Source organism: Cetorhinus maximus, chromosome 8 (genome assembly GCF_964194155.1).
Source record: "Cetorhinus maximus chromosome 8, sCetMax3.hap1.1, whole genome shotgun sequence".
NCBI classification, from domain to species: domain Eukaryota; kingdom Metazoa; phylum Chordata; class Chondrichthyes; order Lamniformes; family Cetorhinidae; genus Cetorhinus; species Cetorhinus maximus.
Window position 1 is genome coordinate 60,905,818 of NC_135886.1, and position 22,111 is coordinate 60,927,928.

Genomic DNA, 22,111 nt, shown 5'->3' on the forward strand with positions numbered 1-22,111 from the left:
AAGCAGCATTGGTGCTCAGTTGATGCCGCATTGGTGCACAGTTGATGCAGTGTTTTGCACAGTTGATGCAGCATTGGTGGACAGTTGATGCAGCATTGGCACTAGTTGATGCAGCATTGGTGCACAGTAGATACAGTATTGGCGCACAGTTGATGCAGCATTGGTGCTCAGTTGATGCAGTATTGGCGCACAGTAGATACCGTATTGGTGCACAGTTTTCGCAGCATTGGAGCTCATTAGATACAGTATTGGTGGACAGTTGGTGTAGCATTGGAGTACAGTTGTTGCAACATTGATGCACAGTTGTTGCAACATTGGCTTACAATTGATGCAGCATTGGTGCACAGTTGATGCAGCATTGGTGTACAGTTGTTGCAGCATTGATCCAGAGTTGTTGCAGCATTGGCATACAGTTGATGCAGCATTGGTGCTCAGTTGATGCAGCATTGTGCACAGTTGATGCAGCATTGGTGTGCAGTTGATGCAGCATTGGTGCTAGTTGATGCTGCATTTGTGCACAGGAGATACAGTATTGGTGCACAGTTCTTGCAGCATTGGCGCACAGTAGATACAGTATTGGTGGACAGTTGGTGTAGCATTGGAGTAAAGTTGTTGCAACTTTGATGCACAGTTGTTGCAACATTGGCTTACAGTTGATGCAGCATTGGATGACAGTAGATGCAGGATTGTTGCACAGTTGTTACAACATTGGTGATCAGTTGATGCAGCATTGGTCAGCATACAGTTGATGCAGCATTTGTGCACACTTGATGCAGCTTTGGTGCACATTTGATGTAGCATTGGTGTGCAGTTGATGCAGCATTTGTGTACAGTTGATGCAGCATAGGTGCACAGTTGGCATAGCATTGGTGTACAGTTGCTGCAGCATGAGTGCACACGTGATCCTGCCTTGGTGCACAGTCGATGCAGCATTAGCCTACAGTTGATGCAGCATTGGCACACACTTGATGCAGCACTGGTGAAAACTTGAGGCAGCATTGGTGCACAGTAGAGGCAGTATTGGTGGACATTTGATGTAACATTAGTGCACAGTTGATGCAAAATTGGAGTACAGTTGTTGAAACATTGACACACAGTAGTTGCAACATTGCCGTACAGTAGATGCAGCATTGATGCTCGGCTGATGTAGCATTGGCACTCACTTGATGGCAGCACTGGTGCACATGATGCAGCATTGGCATATAGTTGATGCAGCATTGGTGCACAGTTGATGCAGCATCTGTGCACATGATGCAGCATTGGCATACAGTTGATGCAGCATTGTTGCACAGTAGATACAGTATTGGTGCACAGTTGATGCAGCATTGGTGCTCAGTTGATGCAGTGTTGGTGCACAGTAGATACATTATTGGTGCACAGTTCTCGCAGCATTGGCGCACAGTAGATACAGTATTGGTGGACAATTGGTGTAGCATTGGAGTACAGTTGTTGCAGCATTTCGGCACACTTGATGCAGCACTGGTTCACATGATGTAGTATTGGTGCACAGTTGATGCAGCATTGGGGTACAGTTGTTGTAAAATTGATGCACAGTTGTTGCAACATTGGCATACAGTTGATGCAGCATTGGTGCTCAGTTCATGCAGCATTGGTGCACAGTTGATGCAGTATTGGTGCTCAGTTGATGCAGTATTGGTGCACAGTAGATACAGTATTGGTGTGCAGTTGATGCAGCATTGGTGCTCAGTTGATGCAGCATTGGTGTACAGTTGATTCAGCATTGGTGCTCAGTTGATGTAGCATTGGTGCTCAGTAGATACAGTATTGGTGTGCAGTTGATGCAGTATTGGAGTACAGTTGTTGCAACTTTGATGCACAGTTGTTGCAACATTGGTGTACAATTGATGCAGCATTGGTGCTCAGTTGATGCAGCATTGGCGCACAGTTGATGCAGCATTGGCACACAGTTGATGCAGCATTGGTGCACCGTAGATACAATATTGGTGTGCAGTTGATGCAGCATTGGTGCACAGTTGATGCAGCATTGGTGCTCCGTTGATGCACTATTGGCGCACAGTAGATATAGTATTGGTGCACAGTTCTTGCAGCATTGGCGCACAGTAGATACAGTATTGGTGGACAGTTGGTGTAGCACTGGAGTACTGTTGTTGCAACATTGATGCACAGTTGTTGCAACATTGGCTTACAGTTGATGTAGCATTGGCGTACAGTTGAAGCAGCATTGGTGCTCAGTTGATGCAGCATTGGTGCACAGTTGATGCAGCATTGGCATACAGTTGAAGTAGCATTGGTGCTCAGTTGATGCAGCATTGGCGCACAGTTGATGCAACATTGTGCACAGTTGATGCAGCATTGGTGCTAGTTGATGCAGCATTGGTGCACAGTAGATACAGTATTGGTGCACAGTAGATACAGTATTGGTGCACAGTTGATGCAGCATTAGCGCACAGTAGATATACTATTGGTGGACAGTTGGTGTAGCATTGGAGGTACAGTTGTTGCAACATTGATGCACAGTTGTTGCAACATTGGCTTACAGTTGATGCAGCATTGGTGTACAGTTGATGCAGCACCAGTGCATACTTGATGCAGCATTGGTGCACTCTTGATGTAGCATTGGTGCACTCTTGATGCAGCATTGGTGCACAGTTCTTGCAGCATTGGCGCACAGTAGATACAGTATTGGTGGACAGTTGGTGTAGCACTGGAGTACTGTTGTTGCAACATTGATGCACAGTTGTTGCAACATTGGCTTACAGTTGATGTAGCATTGGCGTACAGTTGAAGCAGCATTGGTGCTCAGTTGATGCAGCATTGGTGCACAGTTGATGCAGCATTGGCATACAGTTGAAGCAGCATTGGTGCTCAGTTGATCCAGCATTGGCGCACAGTTGATGCAACATTGTGCACAGTTGATGCAGCATTGGTGCTAGTTGATGCAGCATTGGTGCACAGTAGATACAGTATTGGTGCACAGTAGATACAGTATTGGTGCACAGTTGATGCAGCATTAGCGCACAGTAGATATACTATTGGTGGACAGTTGGTGTAGCATTGGAGTACAGTTGTTGCAACATTGATGCACAGTTGTTGCAACATTGGCTTACAGTTGATGTAGCATTGGCGTACAGTTGAAGCAGCATTGGTGCTCAGTTGATGCAGCATTGGTGCACAGTTGATGCAGCATTGGCATACAGTTGAAGTAGCATTGGTGCTCAGTTGATGCAGCATTGGCGCACAGTTGATGCAACATTGTGCACAGTTGATGCAGCATTGGTGCTAGTTGATGCAGCATTGGTGCACAGTAGATACAGTATTGGTGCACAGTAGATACAGTATTGGTGCACAGTTGATGCAGCATTAGCGCACAGTAGATATACTATTGGTGGACAGTTGGTGTAGCATTGGAGTACAGTTGTTGCAACATTGATGCACAGTTGTTGCAACATTGGCTTACAGTTGATGCAGCATTGGTGTACAGTTGATGCAGCACCAGTGCATACTTGATGCAGCATTGGTGCACTCTTGATGTAGCATTGGTGCACTCTTGATGCAGCATTGGTGCACATATGATGTAGCATTAATGCACAGTTGACATAGCATTGGTGTTCATGATGCAGCATTGGCATACAATTGATGCAGCATTGCTGCACAGTTGATGCAGCATTTGTGTACAGTTGTTGCAGCATTGATGCAGAGTTGTTGCAGCATTGGTGTACAGTTGATGCAGCACCAGTACACACTTGATGCAGCATTGGTGCACACTTGATGCAGCATTGGTGCACAGTTGACGTAGCATTGGTGCACAGTTGACGTAGCATTGGCGCACACTTGCCACAGCACACTTGTGCACACTGAGAGACTGATCTGGTGCGAAGTACAACCTCATGTAGCGGCTGAGATGTCTGCAGACCTGTAAGTTACCAAGAATGTTTTTTATGAATAACAGTCTATGGTAGCATTCTTAGAGTAACAGGCAAACCCTAAAGAAACCCCATCTAGATGCCAAACTCAAGATGAAACATAGCAGCAGTGAACAGAGCATAAAGGCCCAGAAAATAGAAGGCTGCAGATCTTGAGAAACCTACAAATATTTGGAAAAAGGAGAAGAAAAAAGATTGAAGACTCACCTGAGAATGGAACATAATGGATGCTACAGATGCAAGCAGACACACAGGCCCAGAGTCCAGGCAGCAGTGAGTACAGATCACAATCAACAAGCCACAAAACTGAAGCAGCAACAGACCCATACCTTAGGAGAAGCACCTTAAGGGTGTACATTGCCACTACCAGAACTTTTCCAAAGTGTTGAGGACTCTCAACAGGCTGAACACTGGGACAGTTCGATAAAGAGATTCGCCAGATACAGAATAGCTTCAGGTTTGCATAAGAAGAAACAAAAGATCAGATCAGTACTTTACATAGTAGGGGCCATAGCAGATGATGTTATTGCAGCACAGGGCATCCATGTGGCTTCGAGCTCAAATAAGAAAGTCCTCCTGGCATTTGATTCATACTTCAGTGTCAAAAAAATTGATCATTGAGCGAGTGAAATTTAATAAAGAGAAGGCTAAAACTGGGGGAGCCCACGGATTGATTTATAAATGACCTGTACTGACCCATGGGGAAAAATTCCCCCCCCACCACCCCCTGTCAGGGGGTTTGTGCGGGGGCAGTTGGGGAGTGAGCGCGAGCCCGATCGGTGCCCCCGATCGGGACCGTGCCACCATTTTAAGTGGGTGGGCCAATTAAGGCCCGCCCGGCGTGATGCTCACCCGGAAGCACTGAGCGCTCCCTGTGCAGGTGAGGGGGGGGAGATTCCCTGAGTCAGGGCTGTCGCTCTTTCGTGCATACACATGAAAGAGTGCAGAAATCCGTGCCTCAGGGGAGATCAGTTTGATATTTTAAAACTGAAATAAAGTAATTAAAAACTTTCACGTAAAAACTGTCACGTGAGCTGAGACATGTCAAGGAATTATTTTTAAATTTTTATCGAATTTTAAAACACTTCATAAAACCTCATCCCGCCTGTGGATGAGGTTTCATGAAAAATGCAAAGGCCGCCTGGGCTCTTCGCCTGCCCACCAACCCTAATTGCTTAAATTAGTTTTTAACAGGCCTTAATCGGCCTTTGACAGTTCGGTGGGCACGCAGCTGACTCAGCTGCACGTCGGCTGAACTGGAACTCTAAATGACACGCAGTGACATCGGGATGCCCACCTAATGTCACCGTGCATCATTTTATGTGTCAGCAAACGGGCCCCGCCCCCACTCGCCGACCAGAGAATTCAGCCCCTGGAGAATTGAAACCATAGGATCCTCAGAGATGAAATAATATATGACCATATAGTATTTGGAGTCTTAGCTGAAACCCTCAAAGATCTTTTGGAAATTAGAGATTTAGCTCTCACAAAGGCAGTACAAGTAGCGTGACAGACCGATCTTATGAAGCTAAATGGGAAAGTGATGTTGCTTGGGAAAAAAAGAGTGAAGACATTCAATGTTTCAGATAAAAAGGAGAAAGCGCAGTGAAGTAAAAGCCTACAATATCGGGGAAGAGTGTGCCAACCGCCATCTTGAGATTCTCTCAGTGTGGCGGGAAAACCCTACACAAGCGGGAAGAATGCCCAGCAGGGGGAGCTGAGTGCCACAACTGTGGGAAGCTCGAACACTTTAAAATAGTCTGCCGATCTAAAATACAAGCAGCTCATAGGAAGAAAGGAAATATAACAAAACCAAATCAAATTCAAAAAGTGGAGAGCAGCAGAAAAAAACAAATAACCCTCTTAAAAGAAGTTAGCAAAACAGAAATAATTATTGGAGCGTGATGGTCACCCCACAGAATTCAAACCAGATACTGGTGCAGGTGTTTCAGTGTTATCTGACTAAGTAAAATGGCTTTAAAATATCACATTCCAGCCATCCTCCAACCTTACAAGGTCCAGGAGGGACAATGCTGAAAGTAACAGGCTAACACTTGGTGAGATTAAGGATAAAACATTTTATTGAATCCCTGTATATTGTACAGAACCAGGAATGATTATTGAGCAGAAAAGCATGCTTGCAGTTGAGGCTGATTCACAAGGTTGATGAAATTGCTGATGAGCAGTCCAGTAATGCATTCAGAAAGGAATTTCCATCCCTATTTTCAGGCTGAGGATAGCTGAAGAAAGAATATCACACAACCAGAAGGGCAGGCAATAACTCCATACAACTCTTCACAGTGAGGAAGATCCCTCACCCACCCTTAAACAAAGTTAAGAGTGAGATCGAACATATTACGACAAGGGGTCATCTCTCCAGTAACCATACCAACAAAGTGGTGTTCTGAATGGTCACAGAACCAAAGCTTAATTGTTCAATTAGAATCTGTGTGGACTCGTGTCAATTAAACAAGTCAATAGAGCACGAGATCCACCTGTTGGCATCAGTGGATGAAATTTTCACCAAATTAGCAAAATGCACCCTCTTCACAAAATTAGATGCTAACAGCGGATTTTGATGTTGCCTCTGGACAAAGAATCCAGATTGTTAACTACTTTTATCACCCCATTTGGCCATTAATGTTTTAACTGTTACTATTCGGAATTGCTTCTACATCTGAGATATTCCAAAGAACGATGTCCCGGAACCCAGAAGGAGTAATGTGTCATGTGGATGACATTCTTATACATGGGGGTTCATCAAGGGAGGAACATGACCATTGAGTGAGAGCGGTCCACAAGGTTCTACAAGAAATAGGTTTGACATTAAACAACAAATGTGAATTTACAAAACCTATATTAAAATTCTTCAGGCACATTGTGCAAGCTTTTGGGAATTACAGCTGACCCTCACAAAACAAGAAACTTTTTCTCTTTCTCTCAAGTGCTAAGGAACGCAAGCTCCAACAACTCATCGACACCAACACCCATCCAGGACCCTCCACCCCTGCCTATCCCTCTGTCCCCATCCCGTCTTTCAATCCCAGCCCCGGCCGTGTATTCACTCTACCCCCTGACCTTCCCCTTTCCAACGCTGAACGTTCAGTGCTCAGCAAAGGACTTAGTTTCATACCCTTATGGGACTCCATCCCATTCTCTCAGTTCCTTCGCCTCCGTCGCTGTTCTGATGATGCCACTTTCAAATACAGTTCCTCTGACATGTCCTCCTTCTTCCTTAACCGAGGTTTTCCACCCACGGTGGTTGACAGGGCCCTCAACCGTGTCCGGCTCATCTCCCGCGCATCCGCCCTTACGCCTTCTCCTCCTTCCCAGAAACATGATAGGGTCCCCCTTGTCCTCACTTATCACCCCACCAGCCTCCGCATTCAAAGGATCATCCTCCGCCATTTCCGCCAACTCCAGCATGATACCACCACCAAACACATCTTCCCTTCAGCCCCACTGGTGGCATTCCGTAGTGATTGTTCCCTCCATGACACCCTGGTCCACTCCTCCATCACCCCCTACTCCTCAACCCCCTCCCATGGCACCTTCCCATGCGTCCGCAGAAAATGCAACACCTGCCCCTTCACTTCCTCTCTCCTCACCGTCCAAAGGCCCAAAAACTCCTTTCAAGTGAAGCAGCTTTTCACTTGCACTTCCCTCAGCTTAGTCTACTGCATTTGTTGCTCCCAATGCGGTTTCCTCTACATTGGAGAGACCAAACGCAGACTGGGTGACCGCTTTGCAGAACACCTTCAGTCTGTCCGCAAGCATTACCCAGACCTCCCTGTCACTTGCCATTTCAACACTCCACCCTGCTGTCTTGCCCACATGTCTGTCCTTGGCTTGCTGCATTGTTCCAGTGAAGCTCAACGCAAACTGGAGGAACAGCACCTCATCTTCCGACTAGGCACTTTACAGCCTTCCGGACTTAATATTGAATTCAACAATTTTAGATCTTGAACTCTCTCCTCCATCCCCACCCCCTTTCCGTTTCTTCCCCCTCCTTTTTGTTTTTTCCAATAATTTATATAGATTTTTCTTTTCCCACCTATTTCCATTATTTTTAAATGTATTTCCACCCATTGTTTATCTCTACATTTTAGTATTTCCCCACCCTCACTACAGCTATCTGTACCTAGTCTGTCCTGCCTTCTACTCTTAATTAGCACATTCCTTTGGATAATATCACCACCTTCAACACCTCTTTGTTCTTTTGTCTGTGACATCTTTTGGTTATCTCCACGTATTACTGGCTGCTTGTCCCAACAACACCACCCCCCACCCCCCCCCCCACCCCGCCCTTAAACCAGCTTATATTTCACCACTTTCTTACTTTTACTTAGTTCTGTTGAAGGGTCACGAGGACTCGAAACGTCAACTGTGCTCCTCTCCGCCGATGCTGCCAGACCTGCTGAGTTTTTCAGGTATTTCTGTTTCTGTTTTTCTCTCACAAAACCAAGGTCATTAGAGAGCTCCCACATATGAAAATATCACAGAATTATAAAAATTCCTTGGGATGGTCAATCAAGTGGGCAAGTTCCTACCAATCTTGGCAGAAATCAAGGAGCCGTTATGACAGATGTTGAGACAAGGTCAACAGTGGCGCTGGAATGTGGACCAGCAGAATGCTTTTGACAAGATCATAAGTCTCCTAATTTCACCAGAAGTTCTAACACACTACGACCCAGAGTTGCCAATAGCCATAACTGTAGATGCATCATCTATAGGCTTGGGCACAGTGTTGTTTCAAGTTCAAAAAGATGGATAAAGAAGACCGGTTTATTACACCTCAAGATCACTCACAGACACAAAGAGGTGTACAACCATTGAGAAAGAAGCGATAGCAGCCACCTGACCCTGCAAGGAGCTCTCTGATTATTGAAACTGACCACACACCTTTGGTTACTCTTCCTAACCTAAAGGGAGTTGCAAAAATGCCACCTAGAATTCAATTTTTATACTGAGACTTATGAGATATGATTCAGTTACTGAATATGTTCAAGAGAAGTACTAGATTTCAGCAGATGCATTATCAAGAACACCTAGAAGATTTAATTTTTATTGAGGAAGTGGAAGCATATACTTTACTCATTACCAAACATGTACCAGCCACTGAGAAGAGATTACAAGAAATTAAACAAGCGCTACAGCAGGATGGTGAGTGCATCAAAATAAAAGAGTATTGTCAAAATGGATGGCTGGATTATACTCCTAACAACCCAATATTTTGCCAATACTTTGAGCAGAGAAAATATCTCACAACCGCCAATGATTTCTCAGTTTTTATTGACAGACTAGTCATCCCAAAAACACTTTAACTCAACATTCTCTAGAAAATCCATCAGTAGTGAATAGCAAAATGTCAAGCAAGAGCCCAACAGTCAGTCTGGTGGCCAGGCATCAGTCACTCCATTGAAGAGTTAATCACAAATTGCCTTCTGTGAATAGGCAGTGAATAGCCAACAGCAGAGTGAGCCACTGGCGCCCTCTACCTTACCTTCGAGGCCATGGCAGCCCCTGGGAATGGATTTATTGGAGTTTAAAGACCAAGCTTTCATCATCATCATTGATTACTACTCCAGATGGCTTGAAGTGACTGGGCTGCAGAACATCACAGCAGAGGAAGCCATTGCATAATTAAGAAGGATCTTTGTGACACATGACATCACGGACATTGTGGTGTCAGACAATGGACCTCAGTTTGTTCCAAAGGCTCTTCTACAACATTACACAGGAATATGGTTTCATGCATGTGACCACTTCGCCTAGATATCCTCGGTCAAACGGAGAAACAGAAAGAGGAGCTTGAACAATCAAGGAATTGATGAAAAGGAATGAAGATATTAACCTAGTCCTTCTTAACTACAGAACCTCACCACTACAAAATGGGTTCTCACCTTCAGAATCATTGATAGGAAGATGGCTGCAAACACAACTCCCAGGTCTACAACAAACACTACAGTCTAACATTTCCTCAGATGATTGTGAGAAAGTTAGGAAGCGTTGGGAGCGACAAAAAGACAGTCAAACTCCTAATTTCAACTTCAGGTACAGAGCATGAAATTTGAGAGTGTTACTGCTTGGGAGAGAGTCTGGATCTGAGATCAACAGAGAGAAGGCATTGCAATAGAGAGAGTTCCACAGCCCAGATCCTATAGGATTGAGACGGAACTGGGAACTATCAGAAGGAACTGAAGAGCCTTGATATAATTGGGAAGGAAACCTTGGGCATGCTATTTAGATCCGGATGGAGACAAGGAACCAGAGACAAATAGAAACTCTACAGCCACTCAGCTGGAAGACAGTCCTGTCAAACGATGAGAGAGTGCAGTTCATCCTCAACCTCGAAATTAAATCAGAACCAGATCAGGGAGGTTGGTTAAGGCATCACAGAGACTAAGCCTGTGAAGTCTGAGACTTTGGGGGGAGATGTAGCAGGATGTATATTGATGGGAAAAAGACTTGCGGAGAGGTGTAGAGTAAAGGATTAAAAGCAGGAGTACCTGATATTGATGTAAGAGGTCAATTGACTTTTGGCCGCTTTCCAAATTTTCCCATCCCGCCCCCAACAATATCCACCACTGGCAGGACCAGAAAATCCCACCCTGACCATGTCCTGACGCCCATTGCTGCAATATCCCCACCCAACCCTCATGCAGCTACAGCCTGACTCACTATTCCCCCATAGACCCCTCGCCCACTCAGCTACAGTCTCTTATACGCCTAAGTCATGCAGCTACAGTCTAACTCGACTCTCCTCCACACAGCTGCAGGCTCCCCTACCCTCACCCTCCAACTACAATTTCCCCTCCCTTGCCCACACAGCTAAAGTCTGATCATGTTCCACACAGCTACAGTCTCCCCTACCCCAATACAGTGTTACTCACCCCTCACCCACACAGCTACATTCCTTCTACCCCTCCCCCACTCTGCAGAGTCGTCCCATGCCTTGCCACCCACTGCTACATTTCTCCCACCTCTTCCCTACATAGCTACAGTCTTCACCACCCCAATACAATTTCACTCACCCCCTCACCTACACAGCTACATTCTGACCGTATCCCAACCAGCTACAGTCTTCACCGCCCTGATACAGTTTGATTCACCCCTCCCCCACACAGCCACAGGCTCCCATTCCTCCCCCATAGCTGACTCATTCCTCCCCCCAAAACTATACTCTCTCATGACCCTCACCCACAAAGCTGCAGTCTAATGCAACTCTCCCCGACCCAGCTACAGTCTTCCACACTCCTCCATGATACAGTTTGACTCACCCCTCACCCACAGAGATACAGTCATCCCCAAATCTCCTCCACACACCTATAGCCTGACTTTCCCCAGCCCTATACAGCTACAGTGTGACTCACCCCTCCCCCACATAGTTACAGTATTCCCAAACACACAGCTAAAATCTCTCACACTCCTTCCCCATACAGCTACAGTCTGACTGTAACCTACACAGCTAGTCTCTTGCATCTCACTACAGTTTGACTTACCCCTCACATAGGCAGCTATAGTCTGTCCCACCTCTCTCCCACAAAGCTACAGTCTGACCCTTTTCCTCCCCAATACAGCTACCGTCTTCCCAACCCCTGCCCCACATAGCTACAGTCCCACATCCCTTCCTGAAACAGATTGATTCACACATCACCCACACAGTTACAGTCTGAACCTCCCCTAACTCACACAGCTACAATCTGAGCAGCCCCTGCCCCATAGCTACAGTCCCTCCCTCCTACACCTCCCCCACACAGCTATTGCCTGAGCATCCCTTCCCCCACACAGCTACAGTCTGACCCTTCGCCGTACAACAGGATGAATTTGATGCCCTACCCCCGGTGTATTTGCAGGCAGGGGCATGTAAAATAGAATGTGTGGCTAGCCTATCACCTTCCTGCCCACCCCCGAGCAGCCCCCATAATACAGTGGGCGGGTAAGGCGTCAGCCAGCTTGCCTGCCTTTAGGCCTAATGAGACCCTTAACTGGCTAATTAATCACTACTTCAGAGCCTGATTCCACCTCCCCTGCCATAATAGTGTGCTCTGGGGAAGGCAGAAGATGGAGGCTAGCTCACTCTTTCACAACCTCAGGCTAAAAGTTGGGAAGGCAGTGGGATACCAACTTTGGGGGTGCCTTCTGTCCATTGGGGGCATCCCTCCAAGATGGCATCCCACCCACTTTGTGCCTCCACCTCCAGAACTCGACTCCCATCCCCCTCCCCCTCTCCCTGGGGCTTCAATCCCTCCCTGATCAAAAACCCCAGACAACACAAAATGTATGGGCAGGAGTTTACACGAGGGGCCCGCTCACCGATGCGTAAAATGACACGCAGTGACGTCATTGACAGAGTCAATTAAGTCATTAAAGGACCTGCCCATCCAACCTTAAGGTTAGTGGGCAGGCCAGGAGCCCCGGCATGAACTAGAAAAAACATGAAACCTCATCCACAGGCGGGATGGGGTTTCATGTACTTTTTTAAAAATTTAATAAAGTTTTTGTGAAAATTATGGACATGTCCCAACTTATGTGAAAGTGGCACATGAGGGGACATGTTAGGGAAATTTTACATTTCTATTTTTAGGATTTTTACATTTTGAGGTGATCTCCCTGAGGCTGCACTTAGCCTCAGGGAGATGAGTGTGCTCTTTTATGCGCAGAGCGCGTCAGTGCGGACGTCACGCTAGGGGTGCCAATCGGAAGTGTGCCTGCGCGTGCCCACCCTTCAACTTCGCCCCCGACGGGGGGGAAATTCAGCCCTTGGAAATGTGAATCAAAAATCCAAAAATGTCCAGAACACCGATGAGGCCAGTCAGGATCTCTGGAGTTGGAAAAGGAGTTAATGGTCCTGATATTTACTGGGGCAAGATATCAAAAGTGGAGGCAAGCGTTCTCATCACTAATCCCAAATGTTTGGGTTTCCCCAAACTCTGAGGAGTTTTAGCTCCTTAGGTGCATGCCTTTTTTTAAACAAGCTTGGAAGCCAGTATGATTGACAGGCATGGCTTCCCTTGAAGCAAGGAAGGCTGCACTTGGCTCTGTAACTCAGGAACAGGTAAGTTTTGTGCTGCTTGAGTAGAGATCATGAGGCTGGGGGTGGATGAGTGGGTACCTGTTGGTTTGGAAAGTTGGAGATGATTGTGTGGGAGGTGTTGATACAAGATCAAAAACAGCAATGGGAGATTGGGACTTTATCACTGGTTGTGGCGGTTGGGGGTCAGTGATCGGGAGGACAGGGTGGGGTAATTGTGATGGAGGTGAATGATGGGGGTGTTGGTAATGTGGTAATTGTGATGGAGGTGAGTGATGGGGGTGTCGGTAATGTGGTAATTGTGATGGAGGTCAGTGATGGGGATGTCGGTAATGTGGTAATTGTGATGGAGGTCAGTGATGGGAGTGTCAGTAATGTGGTGGTCTATGGTGGGTTGTTTCCTGGTAAGCTTGTTGGGCCTGGAACAATCACTCCTGCTCCTCCTGGCCCACAAGCAGTGCTGTAAAGGCACTTAGCATATGGAAGCAAGCCCACTCACTTCCTTTTAGCTGCCAAGTTTCTCAAGGTGCAGAAAATACAGCCAACTATGGTTAAAAATAGAAGCACTGTTAAACTGGAGGCACACAACCTTCTTAAAAGATTTCAATGACCAACCCTTCTTCTGAGTCCAGATTGGTCAACCACCACTTGACCTCCCTCCATTAAAATCAGAAGTGGGTAGGTTGGAGGTGGCTTAGCCTCCTGTTTCAGATTTTGAACCTTTTAATTTCCCACCCAATCAAAACCCACCTGTTTTGGACAAGAAACAGCAGCTATGCATTTGCTTTCAAAATAGGGATTAGGCTAATTGTACTGGCTGTTACTTATGGGTAAGAGGCACAGCAACCTTTGGTGAGTGACAGATGGATCATTAAGTTCCAACATCAATAGGTTGTTGTCCTTGTTAAAAACAAAAAGCTAAAAGCTACTGCGGATGCTGGAAATCCAAAACAAAAACAGAATTACCTGGAAAAACTCAGCAGGTCTGGCAGCATCGGTGGAGAAGAAATCAGTTAACGTTTCGAATCTTCACGACCCTGCGGCCTCTCTGTCCTCTCTGTCTCAATTTCTGATGATAGACTATCCAGCAATATCCATTACAAGCCTACCGGCTCCCATAGCTACCTCGACTACAGCTCCTCACACCCCGCTTCCTGTAAGGACTCCATCCCATTCTCTCAGTTCCTTCGCCTCCGTCGCATCTGTTCTGATGACTCTACCTTCAAAAACAGCTCCTCTGACATGTCCTCCTTCTTCCTTAACCAAGGTTTTCCACCCACGGTCGTTGACAGGGCCCTCAACCGTGTCCGGCCCATATTCCGCGCATCCTCCCTCACGCCTTCTCCTCCTTCCCAGAAACATGATAGGGTCCCCCTTGTCCTCACTTATCACCCCACCAGCCTCCGCATTCAAAGGATCATCCTCCGCCATTTCCGCCAACTCCAGCATGATGCCACCACCAAACACATCTTCCCTTCACCCCCCCTGACGGCATTCCGTAGGGATCGTTCCCTCCGGGACACCCTGGTCCACTCCTCCATCACCCCCTACTCCTCAACCCCCACCTATGGCACCTCCCCATGCCCACGCAGAAGATGCAACACCTGCCCCTTCACTTCCTCTCTCCTCACCGTCCAAGGGCCCAAACACTCCTTTCAAGTGAAGCAGCATTTCACTTGCATTTCCCCTAACTTAGTCTACTGCATTCGTTGCTCCCAATGCAGTCTCCTCTACATTGGAGAGACCAAACGCAAACTGGGCGACCGCTTTGCAGAACACCTGCGGTCTGTCCGCAAGAAAGACCCAAACCTCCCTGTCGCTTGCCATTTTAACACTCCACCCTGTTCTCTTGCCCACATGTCTGTCCTTGGCTTGCTGCATTGTTCCAGTGAAGCCCAACGCAAACTGGAGGAACAGCACCTCATCTTCCAACTAGGCACTTTACAGCCTTCCGGGCTGAATATTGAATTCAACAACTTTAGATCTTAAACTCCCCCTCCCCCCATCCCCACACCGTTTCTCCCCCCTCCCTTTTTTTTCAATAATTTATATAGATTCTTCTTTTCCCACCTATTTCCATTATTTTTAAATCTAAAACTAAAACTTTGTTAGTCTTTCCACCCCACCCCCACTAGAGCTGTACCTTGAGTGTCCTGTCTTCCATTCTTAATTGGCATTTTTCTTAAACAAATATCACCACCTTCAACACCTCTTTGATCCTTTTGTCTGTGACATCTTTTGATTATCTGCTCCTATCACTGCTTGCTTATCTCCACAATCACCACACCCTTAACTTCTCTCTCCCCCCGCCCCCCCACCTTAAACCAGCTTATATTTCACCCCTCTCCTAACTATGCTTCAGTTCTGCCGAAGGGTCGTGAAGACTCGAAACGTTAACTGATTTCTTCTCCACCGATGCTGCCAGACCTGCTGAGTTTTTCCAGGTAATTCTGTTTTTGTGTTGTCCTTGTTATGTTGCTCCGCTGTTAGTTTCAGGATAATGGTGCCCATCTTCAATCTGAAACTGACTGCATTTACCTATTAATTATCCATTAAATTCACAACAAGTTAAATCATATCATTTTGTTTAATAACCCTTTTAACATAAATGATAACCCTTTTGCTGACAGTCAACCACTCTGGCACTGAAAATTAACTATTAGAGTGTGGAGTCTCAACCCTTCAGATTTTTTTTGAATTTTTCAGGGAGATTTTTAAAATGCCAAATTTGAAATTAAATATTAAATATTTTTATTATTTTTCCTTTATGTCTCTTTTCTCTCCCTCTCTCTTAATTCAATCGCTCTTTTACTCTTCGTATTTTTCTTTCTGTACCTGGTTTGATATTGAACTCGTCCATTTAACTTCACTCTCCTCAGCCCTTCCACTGCTAATTTCTCAATCCTGGGCCAGAATTTTACATCCCATGGGCAGGCGCGTGCCCGACTCGAACGGGCATGAAATCACGCGAGATGATGTCAGACAAGTGTCCCGATGTCATCACGCACTCACATGATATTTTGCTCAGTGACTGTGTGCAAAAGTCGGAAAAGCGCCTGCCAACAGCTAAGTGGACAATTAAACACATTAGCGTCCCAATTGTCAGCGATTTCTTGTGACCCATCCAACCTTATGGTTGGCGGACGGACCAATTGGCCAGGCGGGCTTCACCTTTTTGATGAAACCTCATCCAAGGGTGGGATGAAATTCCGTTAGGGTTTAAAATTAAAATAAATATCTGGGGACTGTTGCTCACCTATGCCCGCGGTGACGTCAGTGCCCGCCCTCTTCCCGCCCCCAATGGCAACGCTGAGCCTCACTCTGGGCACATTACACACTAGCCGGCCATTAATTGGCCAGCGTAAGATCACTGTCGGGGGCTGATTGCAGGTGAAAGCGCATTTTGCATCCGCCTTTGGGCCCGCTGATCACGATGAGCGCAAAATTCAGGCCCTGGTTACAGAGTTTGCTTGCTTCTCACACCATTCACTCTGCTCCCAGGTGCTCTGTTTCCCTCAGTGCACTGTTATCAACTTACACTTTCAGCAACTTACCAGGCAAACCGATTTTAGAATTGAAGGGTACTCGGGCAAGTTTAATTAATGGCAGTTACAGTTAAATGCCCTGTTACAACAAAACCTGGCCCAAACTCTGTTTCTCTGCCCATAGACGCTGCCTGAGCTGTTGAGTATTTCCAGCAGTTTCTATATTGCCCAGGGTGAGCTGCAGTCTGCCTCCCCTATTCAGATCATGAGTCTGACGTGCAGTCCCGGTGAGAAAGTCACAAAAGTCGAGGAGGTCCACTGGCCCCTGACTTGGATAATGAGTCAAAGAAGATTGTAACAGGTCTGAGAATGGGGGCTTTTACAAATGGGGTCATGTGGCTTTAACAATACTGCCTTGTGTTGCAGGAGTACACCATTGATATCTTCTTTGCACAGACTTGGTATGACAGGAGGCTGCGTTTTAACAGCACACTGAAAGTCCTGACCTTAAACAGTAACATGGTGGGACGCATCTGGATCCCAGACACCATATTCCGAAACTCAAAGCGGGCGGATTCTCATTGGATCACCACGCCCAATCAGCTGCTGCGAATCTGGAATGATGGCAAGATTCTCTACACTCTCAGGTAAGGTTGCTAACTGACTGTAGTCCTGTCATCACATGACCTCCCACTGCCCCACCCCCACAGTCTCACTGTAGCCATGGCCAATCAGAAAGTGAATAGACTCTTCATCCTGATTGGATGATTTTTAACTTTCAGTCTTTTTTTCCATTTTCAATATTTTTTATAACAAATAAACAGAAGGTGCTGAAAGAAAATGAAAAAAAAGCAGGTTACCGTGTGTAGCCATGTAGAAATCGATCTCATTAAAAGTCAAACCATGTTTTTTAATAGTTTGTCATTTTCCATATACTTGCTATAAAAGTCAATCCTAATTTCCCAGGGACCAAAACCCAATCATTTCAGAACCAAAATATAATTTCTACCACCAGATCAAAAACACCATTTTTAATGAACAGGATGCAGGGACCAGCTTCCAGAGTGAACGTTAAATAATTGTGTCCTCGATCATTGCTCTTTGCCTTCCCAGAGAGGGAAGGGGAGGGGAGGGGAGGCTTGGTCCTTGTTAATCAGGCTCTAGTGAATGCTGATTCATTGCAATCCCCCTGCACCAAGGCCTAATTCAAGCGCTGCGGGCCATCAGCATGATATTTGCTACCCACACAGTCCTTCCCTTCCCTTCCCCGGCTCCTGAGCATCACTGGAACCATAGGCCCCGCTGACGTCACTGTTTCTGGGATGTTGGGGGAAGCAGCTCACACAGACACGGGAGGTCTCTCTCTTCATTCTATTCTATAATGGGCCATTAGGCCGAAAAAATAAAATCCATATTGCCGGGCTGGGTCTGGGATTAGGCCTTGGGGCTTCCCCAACCTCACAGCAAATGGCAGCTGGGTCAGAGTTGGGAGGAGGAGCCAATCTGGTGGACTAATCTGTGGGGCCTGGGGTCAGGAGGGGCTCCTTCATAAATACAGACAGAGGGAGAGTGAGTGTGGAAATCGCTTCCCCTATTACCTTGTGGATTCTTTGGAGAGTCGGGTTATGTGTGCTGGGCAGATGTGTTTCAGTTAAGAGTAAGCCTACGATTTTGTACTTCCTGATTGATGAAGCAATGGTCCTTTTTTTAGATTTCACAAAGATTTTATTTCATGCTGTGTGGGCCCAATGCAATCACTCCTGTCAACCCCTCAAATATATGTGTAAAAGTCAACCCTTAAATATGTTGCCTAAAACATTGGTCTCAAATATCTGACTTTTACACAGGTATATACAATATTTTACTGGCCTGATGATTTTTCTCCTGCAATTTGCTCCCAGCAGTACTGTCTCTTGGATATTAATCTTCAATTCCTGGTGACTCCAGGCCAAGCACTGGCCTCTGAGATGGTGCTGTACTCGACCAATGGTCACTTCCTTTGTCCATGGTGACTGTGGCTGTGTCACCATTGGCCAATCAGATCAGAGAGCTGCATTCACCCATAATGGTTTTGTGTGACCCAGTCCATCACAGGCTGAATAAGAGGCCCTTGTTTTGCTCTGATCTACAGTTTCCACATAGCCCCTGCTATATGGGAATAAAACACTTCGCTCGATTGATAACCCAGCCAGTGAAAGTTTGAGATTTGCAGACCGGAGAGGCCCTGCTCCAAACACCAGCCTCTGTCAGTCTGTATGGTCACTGCTTGTGGTGGTATTGCAGAATGGTATCAGATCTCAATAATGCTGGACTAAGTAAAGGGAAAAACAACCAGGGCTACTGCTCCTGATGGAACATGTGACTGTACGTGTGAGTGCGGTTGTATGTGTGAGTGTGTCTGTATGTGTATGTGTTTGTATGTGTATGTGTCTGTATTTGTGTGTGTGACTGTATGTGTGAGTGTGTCTGTATGTGTGATTATATATGTGTGAGTTTGTGTGTATTAAGTTTGTGTCTCTGAATGCATAAGTATATCTGGGAAAATGACTGTGAGTTGTATTATTGAGTCTGTCTTTAAGCATTTGTGTCTGTCTCTGTATTTGTATGTCTCATCTCTGACTCTGTGTGTGACTGTGTGTATATGTACCTATGTGTGTTGTGTGTGTCAGACTGTGTATGCCTGTACATATGTGCCTCTATTTATATGTCCGTGTCCTTGTACTTGTTTAGATGTGTTAATGTCTTTATATATCTGTGTGTCAATGAGTGTCCCTATATAAGTCTGTGTGTGCCTCTGTATTTGTGTGTGTGTTTGTATGTGTTTGTGTGTGCCTTTGTATTTGTGTGTGTGTGTGTGTCTTTGTATTTGTGCATATATGTACTTGTTTCTGTATTTGTGTGTATGTGTGTGTGGCTGTCTATCAGACTCTGATGTGCTGTGGAGACTTAAGCCACTGGGCCCCATGGGCCTGTCTCCCGAAAGGAGTCTACATCTTCAGGTGAGAAGTGGAGATCTAGAGGGTAAAACTACAAAGGATGTTGCTATGACACTGCAATTAGTCAGAAATGCAGCAGAAACCTCCTTCATGTGTAAACAGGGCAATCCCCATAGTCCAGACCAAATTACAGCAGCAACAAAACCGAAAACTTAAGGCAAGAAAGTATTATTTCAGTATTCTTTTTCCACATAATTTTTTCCTGATGTATTTATATAAAATATCAATATTAAATGTGCCAGTCCTGTAGTTCCTTTTATCCCCGACCATCAGATCTAACTCAGTATATCACACAGTCCCAACCTTCGCAACTGAAGGCACAGCCATCAATGGTGGAGCACGTAAAATCAGGGATGCGTAAAAGGTCAGAATTAGAGGAGTGCCGATATCTCGAGTAATGCTGCAGGAGATAACAATGATAGGGGTCAGTCTGTCGAGGAGATTACAGATATAGGAGTCAGTCCGTACAGAAGATTACAAATATAAGAGTCAGTCCATACAGGAGAATATAGAGATAGGGGTCAGTCCGTACAGGAGATTACAGAGATAGGGGTCAGTCCGTAGAGGAGATTACAGAGAGAAGGGACAGACTATAGAGAACATTACAAAGATAGGGGACAGTCTTTACAGGAGATTAGGGAGATAGGGGACAGTCTGTAGAGGAGATTACAGAGATAGGAGTCAGTCTGCAGAGGAGATTACAGAGATAGGGGTCAGTCCGTACAGGAGATTACAATGATAGGAGTCAGTCTGTAGAGGAGATTACAGAGATAGGAGTCAGTCTGCAGAGGAGATTACAGAGATAGGGGTCAGTCCGTACAGGAGATTACAATGATAGGAGTCAGTCCGTAGAGGAGATTACAGAGTTAGAGGTCAGTCCATACCGGAGATTACAGTGATAGGAGTCAGTCTGTTGAGGAGATTACAGAGATGGAGTCAATCTGTAGAGGAGATTACAGAAATAGAGGACAGTCTGTAGAGGAGATTACAGAGATAGGAATCAGTCTGTAGAGGGCATTACAAAGATAGGGGCGTGTCTGTAGAGGAGATTACAGAGATAGGAGGCAGTCTGTAGAGGACATTACAGAGATAGGGGGCAGTCTGTAGTGGAGATTACAGAGATAGGAGTCAGTCTGTAGAGGACATTACAGAGATAGGGGTCAGTCCGTAGATGAGATTACAGAGTTAGGGGTCAGTTCCATACCGGAGATTACAGTGATAGGAGTCAGTCTGTAGAGGAGATTACAGAGATAGGAGTCAATCTGTAGAGGAGATTACAGAAATAGAGGACAGTCTATAGAGGAGATTACAGAGATAGGAATCAGTCTGTAGAGGACATTACAAAGATAGGGCTGTGTCTGTAGAGGAGATTACAGAGATAGGAGGCAGTCTGTAGAGGACATTACAGAGATAGGGGTCAGTCCGTAGATGAGATTACAGAGTTAGGGGTCAGTTCCATACCGGAGATTACAGTGATAGGAGTCAGTCTGTAGAGGAGATTACAGAGATAGGAGTCAATCTGTAGAGGAGATTACAGAAATAGAGGACAGTCTATAGAGGAGATTACAGAGATAGGAATCAGTCTGTAGAGGACATTACAAAGATAGGGCTGTGTCTGTAGAGGAGATTACAGAGATAGGAGGCAGTCTGTAGAGGACATTACAGAGATAGGGGACAATCTGTAGAGGAGATTACAGAGATAGGAATCAGTCTGTAGAGGACATTACAGAGATAGGGGGCAGTCTGTAGAGGAGGTTACGGAGATAGGAGTCAGTCTGTAGAGGACATTACAGAGATAGGGGTTAGTCCGTAGAGGAGATTACAGAGTTAGGGGTCAGTCCATACCGGAAATTACAGAGATAGGAGTCAGTCTTTAGAGGACATTACAGAGATAGGGGGAAGTCTATAGAGGAGATTACAGAGATAGGAGTCAGTCTGTAGAGGACATTACAGTGATAGGGGGCAGTCTGTAGAGGAGATTACAGAGATAGGAGTCAGTCTGTAGAGGACATTACAGAGATAAGGGGCAGTCTGTAGAGGAGATTACAAAGATAGGAGTCAGGCTGTAGTGGACATTACAGAGATAGGGGTTAGTCCGTAGAGGAGATTACAGAGTTAGGGGTCAGTCCATACCGGAGATTACAGAGATAGGGGTCAGTCTGTAGATGAGATTACAGAGATAGGAGTCAGTCCGTACAGGAGATTACAGAGAGAGGGGTCAGTCTGTCCAGGAGATTACATGGATAGGGGTCAGTCGGTAGAGGAGATTACAGAGATAGGGGTCAGTCTGTACGTGAGATTACAGATTTAGGGGTCAATCCGTAGAGGAGATTTTAGTGATGGGGTCAGTCGGTAGAGGAGATTACAGACATAGGAGTCAATCTGTAGAGGAGATTACAGAGATAGGAATCAGTCTGTAGAGGACATTACAAAGATAGGGGCGCATCTGTAGAGGAGATTACAGAGATAGGAGGCAGTCTGTAGAGGACATTACAGAGATAGGGGGCAATCTGGAGAGGAGATTACAGAGATAGGAGGCAGTCTGTAGAGGACATTACAGAGATAAGGGGCAGTCTGTAGAGGAGATTACAGAGATAGGAGTCAGGCTGTAGTGGACATTACAGAGATTGGGGTTAGTCCGTAGAGGAGATTACAGAGTTAGGGGTCAGTCCATACCGGAGATTACAGAGA

General features: G+C 45.9%; 1 protein-coding gene across 2 annotated transcripts in view; it reads left to right on the top strand.

Moving 5' to 3' along the window:
• LOC144683285 (gamma-aminobutyric acid receptor subunit gamma-4-like) overlaps positions 1 to 22,111 on the top strand; it is a 354,953-nt gene that overhangs the window by 254,201 nt on the left and 78,641 nt on the right. For both annotated transcript variants that reach the window (XM_078546230.1, XM_078546231.1), the window contains exon 4: positions 16,851 to 17,071. In XM_078546230.1, the coding sequence (XP_078402356.1) occupies positions 16,851 to 17,071 (221 nt within the window). The remainder of the gene's footprint in view (positions 1 to 16,850; positions 17,072 to 22,111) is intronic.